Source organism: Populus nigra, chromosome 15 (assembly GCF_951802175.1).
Source record: "Populus nigra chromosome 15, ddPopNigr1.1, whole genome shotgun sequence".
Taxonomy (NCBI): Eukaryota; Viridiplantae; Streptophyta; class Magnoliopsida; order Malpighiales; family Salicaceae; genus Populus; species Populus nigra.
In genome coordinates, this window is record NC_084866.1 from 13615631 (window position 1) to 13620785 (window position 5155).

A 5155-nucleotide genomic window follows, 5' to 3' on the forward strand; every position below is an offset into this window, starting at 1 on the left:
TAGTTGGGGGGGCATCATCTGTAGCCATCATTTTTTTGTGAAGTTTATCATGCAACTTGATTTTTTCTTTTCTTTTGTTACAGAATTCATTGTACGAGGCAGTACTTGTGCTTTTGTGAGTGCATGCATGCATGCATCTCTTTCATTTTACTAGTAACCACATCTTTTCTTGCTTTTGGTTCCCTGGCAAGATCGTGTTAAATCTGCAAGGCTCGCAGATTTTTCAAAATTAACGGCTGCGGTGGCCATTTACCCGTGAATGTGTATACAAATAGTTTTTAAGGAAATGTTTGTTTTTTTAAAATTAGTTTTTGAAAAATTATTTTTTAAATTTTTTTGTGTTTGTTTGTTATTAGAAAAGAAGATCAACAAAAAATAATTTCCAGTAAAAAAACAATTTCCAGTCAACGAAAAACACTTTTCAGTCAAAGAAAAATTTGACTTGGTTTTCAGAAAAGTGTTTTCCCTTTTGGCTGTATTTGTTTTCCGGAAAGTGGTTTCCGGGAAACCACTTTCCAAACTTTCATGTATTTGTTTGCTATTAGAAAAGTTGGTCAACGGAAAACATTTTCTAGTCAAAGAAAAATTTGGTTTAGTTTTCAGGAAAGTGTTTTCCTAGAAAATTTGGGTGGAAAACACTTTCCGGAAGTTGTGAAAAATTTAGAAATGTTATTATTTGACGATTATATCAAATTTGATCCTCAAACTTTTGATTGCTATATATATTTTGTTTTGAATATTTATTTTTTAATTTTATCTCTTAAAATTTAATTTTTATATTAACTTTGGTTCTTATTTTTATAATTGCTATTTGCTTTTTCCTTATCATTTTTTTATTAAAAATTTTTATCTATCAAATTTGGTCCTCATTTTTTTGATTGTTACTTATTTTATTTGAAATAATTTATGAAATGTTAATTATTATTATTTTAATTTCTTCATCTTTCAATTTTTTTATTTTTTATTTGATCTCTATTATTTTGATTATTATTTATTTTATCTGAGATAATTTATAAAATTATATATTTTTTTAATTTCATTCCCATTCAACTTTTTAATTTGTAAGATTTGTTCTTCATTATTTTAATAAACTTGAGAAAAATAAAACATTAACCAAACCCTGAAAAATATTTTCCAACTTATTTTTTATTACACTACTAAATATCAAAAAATACTTTCCCGGAATTCAATTTCCCGGAATTTACTTTCCCTATAATTCACTTTTCAAAAACAAATTATTTTCTAGTAAAGTAAACAAACAGGATCTAAAAAAACTAGCTTTTGGTTTACTTGTACCATTTATTCTTTGTCAACACACTGGATTTACTTCGAGTTCTAACAATTGTGGACTCTGATGACCCATCTGCAATTTCTTATCTGGTCATCTTCAATGACTAAAATTAAGAGGATATCACATGAAGAAATCCAAAAACATCTGCACCCTTGGCCGTTCCTGCTAGGCTAGCCATGCGCCTATCTAGCGCATGATAGCTTACTTCTAACTGACATTAAGATTTTGATTGAGTGTGCAGCATCAGGGAGAGGGGGTTGGTATAGTCCCATTGTTTTCAAATAGAAATGCCATATTGGCTTTCTCCGAGGCCATAAGAAGGTAGTTGCTTAGGGACCGAAGCGAACATCTGATCGGCCTGATAGTGCTATACAGTGGTAATTTTGTGTGGTTTACAGGATGAATTTTAAGTTGGACATTCAGATTGATACATTAGGGCTTCTAGACCATCAGATTTTAACAACACATGACAGATGGACTAGGAACCTCTTCACTGGATGCTCAATTGACTGTAGTGGAATCTTACTCCACATGAAAAATGCCCAGCATCGTCTGTGTGCGACTCATCACCAAGCTATTTACGAAGATTTAAGTGTGGAGTAAGAAGCCAGGTCATGTATAAATCAACGCAGATCCAAGATGCATGCAAGAGAAGAGTGGCTGGTACTGTATTTGGTACACAAGATGCTTTCAACATGGAATTTACAGAATAAGAAAAGGATGGTTATTTGACATTAAATTACAATTGAGTGGAAGCACTTCCTTGGACTCTCTCAGTCTCTCTATCTCTCTTCTTTTTGTACATGGCTATTTACAAATTACAGAAGATTCTTATGAGTTAAAACAGGTAGGAATATATGTGAAAAGGGTGAGGCAATCTTTGCAATTGAAATTCATCAATCATACAATCCCTCCTGCTCCCATACATCCACCAGAAAATCAACAATCTCCTGATAAGTTAAAATCCAATCCGTGGATGTCAAAACTGTACAGTTACGATGAAATGTTAAAAAAACAGGGGAGAAAAAACCTGACATGCATTAACTTACAGAAAGAGGGATGGGCCGAGGAAAAGGATTTCTGGAACCTTGTAAACCTTCAGTTGCATTCCAACTGAAAAGATACAGCAGACCAAAATGAGAAAGAAAAAATGCAGAATGCAAGGAATTTACAAAATCCAACTCTTAAGTTATCCTCAGTTTATCTGTCACCAAAGCACCACGTGCTGATTGTGATATATGAGAACACAATAGGGATTAGAAGCCATAAGAGCAGGCAACCACTAGAAGTGATGATTTTGCAAGAGAACATAAAAACAGGGTTGCCAAAGAACATTTCTCAATAGCCTAAACTTAGAAAGCTGGAGAACCTCTTATTAATGTTGCCTTTACTGGGGGTTGGAGAAAGCTAGAGCATTTGAATCAAAATAATGAATGTTTAGAAGAAAGAAAACACCTTAATCTGGATTCCCATCTTCGCTGATTTTGGTTCCCAGATGTGCCACTTCCGACCCATCGAAGCCTTCTCTGTTGCCAGAGAAGGAGACCTGAAAAGAACAAAATGTCAATGCCACATAACATCATGACCAGTCAACTAGAACAGATAAGCTGCAACTTACCATGATTTACAAATTCATTATTGCTGCTCATGCTACCAGTGCTGCTACCAAGATTGTGGTTTGATACACTGATTGATGATATGCTTCTTTGAGATTGAACAGTACTGTTGTCCAAGTCACATGTGCTGGAACTCCAAAACTCATTTGATATGCTAGGTTTATTCACTGCTCGCCCTTGTATTCTCAATCCTTTCGATGGCTCATCCACAGCAATAATTGGCGTGGGTTTAGTGCAGCATCCAAAACAGCCACTGTTCTGTTGTAAACCAAGTTAAAGCATATATACAAATGCAAAACACAACAACAACAAAATATTGAGTGTTTGCACCATATGCATGAAAGTTGACAGTAGCAATGGTCATAACAAGGTAAGAAGCATCATACAATCCAATTCACAACCATTAATTTATCGAGGTGCAACAAAACCACAAACATTTGTTCTAGACAGAGCAGGAATAACGAAGTAAAACTTACATTCACAGGTTTCTTTCTATTTTATTGCCACAGAGCTAATGGAAGAAGTTGCTCTAAATAGGGCTAGAACTTAAAGGGCACAACAAGGATTCATATAGCTGATAATGAGTAGTTTGGGGTAAGACTTGATTGGTTTGAGTTGTGTTCATCAACTTTCCACTCTTGAGACGTACCTTAAGGCACAGTTGTAGTACAGAAATCAACAATTATACAAACTGACCCAAATTACTGTTCGCTTGATCAATTTTAATGGAAAGAAATAAGCAACAACATAATACGATCCATTATCTGGCAATAGATTTCTAACCTTCGAACAGCTATAGTATCATAAACAGTTCTAATTTTAGTTCTCTAGCTTCAAGAACTGCCATCTTCCAGCACCCAAATCAACTAAGATGCTTAACACTCTAACCCTTAAACTTTTAGCTAGGTCCCTTCTTAGGTGACTAGAACTCAAACCAAAAATGAATTCCAATACAAAAACATAATAACTATAATTTCAACATAAAATCTTCTCTTCTTTCGAGTTTTAAAAATATTATCTACTTAAAAATCCATGCTCTTTCACATAGTTTTCCACAACTGCACACAGAATTTGAATTTAAAGTTTCCAAATTTATGACAACTTCCTTCCTTCAAGCCACCAAAGATCCTCCTCTAACCCAATCTTTCTTTAGCTGAAACACTAATCCAAGTCAAGTTTCCAATTCCCACCACATCTTCATTAATTCCCACAAAAAAAAAATCAACTTCACCAAAAATAGAGAAGCCACAGAAGTATTTACAAAAGAAGAAACTATAATTATAAGCCAAAAAGAAACCAAACCCAGTTGTTCTTTTAAGGTTCTTAGCTCAAATTCAAGATCTAACCCTCTTCCAATGGACTCAACACTCATTAGCACCAAACCCAGTAGTCCACAAATGAAAGCCAACCATAACCAAATAAAGAAACAACGAATGGGTTTCTGAGGACTTACCCCATAAAAGCGAGAAAGTGACCGATCCAAGCAGGCACAGAGCTACTTAATATCACCATTAATTGTTAATGTCGAACTTGGTGGTGGAGACCGAAGAAAAGTCGATTAGTGAATAGTATTAAAGAGGATGATGAGTTACTTTATAACTGCTAATTAATTCTTTCTACTGCCTTTAGATAATTTTTTTGTATATATAATTCTCATGAATTAACTTTTTATGAATTATTCGTTTTGATGTAATTTTTTTCTTGCTCACAGCATATATAAAAAATTCTTGATATTCTACTTTTTTAAAAAAAAATTATTATTATTTGTTATATTGGAATCTATATATTCCAATTTTATATTTTATTGTGATATTTTTTTTCTTTGGATCAATTTTTTTTCCTTAAAGTTCAGGTGAGTGGGAATTATTTTATTTTAATTTTTGATTTCACGCCATTGCCACAACTCACTTAAATATTATTATTATTAATTATTTTTTTCTGCCTTGTTTGAAGGTTTAATCCTTTACATTTTAAATTTTAAGTCTTAACTTTAATATTACTATATTACCAGCTTCCCTTTTCTGGTCAAATCTTGAACAAGTAATTCATATAAATATTAATAAATTAAAAGAAATTAATTCTGTTATAGCTTCCTTTTAAGATTCTATCTCTGGATCATAGGTTGGAGCAGCATAGCTATTGATTTATTGGTTAATTTAGATATGTTAATTGTTAGGGTAAACTTAAATTTTGTAGTTTTAATTTCTTAGTGTTACCTTTCTAATTCCTTAAAAGTTTCAATATTACT

The 5155-nt window shown here is 32.8% G+C and overlaps 1 protein-coding gene across 1 annotated transcript; it reads right to left on the minus strand.

Moving 5' to 3' along the window:
- Positions 1 to 1962: 1962 nt before the first annotated feature.
- LOC133674088 (uncharacterized) lies at positions 1963 to 4520 on the minus strand. Its single transcript, XM_062095066.1, has 5 exons — positions 4361 to 4520; positions 2910 to 3160; positions 2747 to 2837; positions 2341 to 2404; positions 1963 to 2241 (listed from the first exon to the last, which is right to left on the minus strand). Exons 1-5 carry the CDS (start codon positions 4417 to 4419, stop codon positions 2188 to 2190), a joined length of 519 nt encoding a protein of 172 aa, XP_061951050.1. The 5' UTR covers positions 4420 to 4520; the 3' UTR covers positions 1963 to 2187.
- Positions 4521 to 5155: the final 635 nt, after the last annotated feature.

Bases quoted from the DNA above. Each gene is read 5' to 3' on its own strand.
- LOC133674088 (XM_062095066.1), bottom strand. From the start codon at position 4,419: ATGGTGATATTAAGTAGCTCTGTGCCTGCTTGGATCGGTCACTTTCTC. The intron at 3,161-4,360 runs GTAAGTCCTCAG...ACAACAGAACAG, and splicing joins CACTTTCTCGCTTTTATGGG to TGGCTGTTTTGGATGCTGCA. The intron at 2,405-2,746 runs GTGTTTTCTTTC...GTATCTTTTCAG, and splicing joins AGATGGGAATCCAGATTAAG to TTGGAATGCAACTGAAGGTT.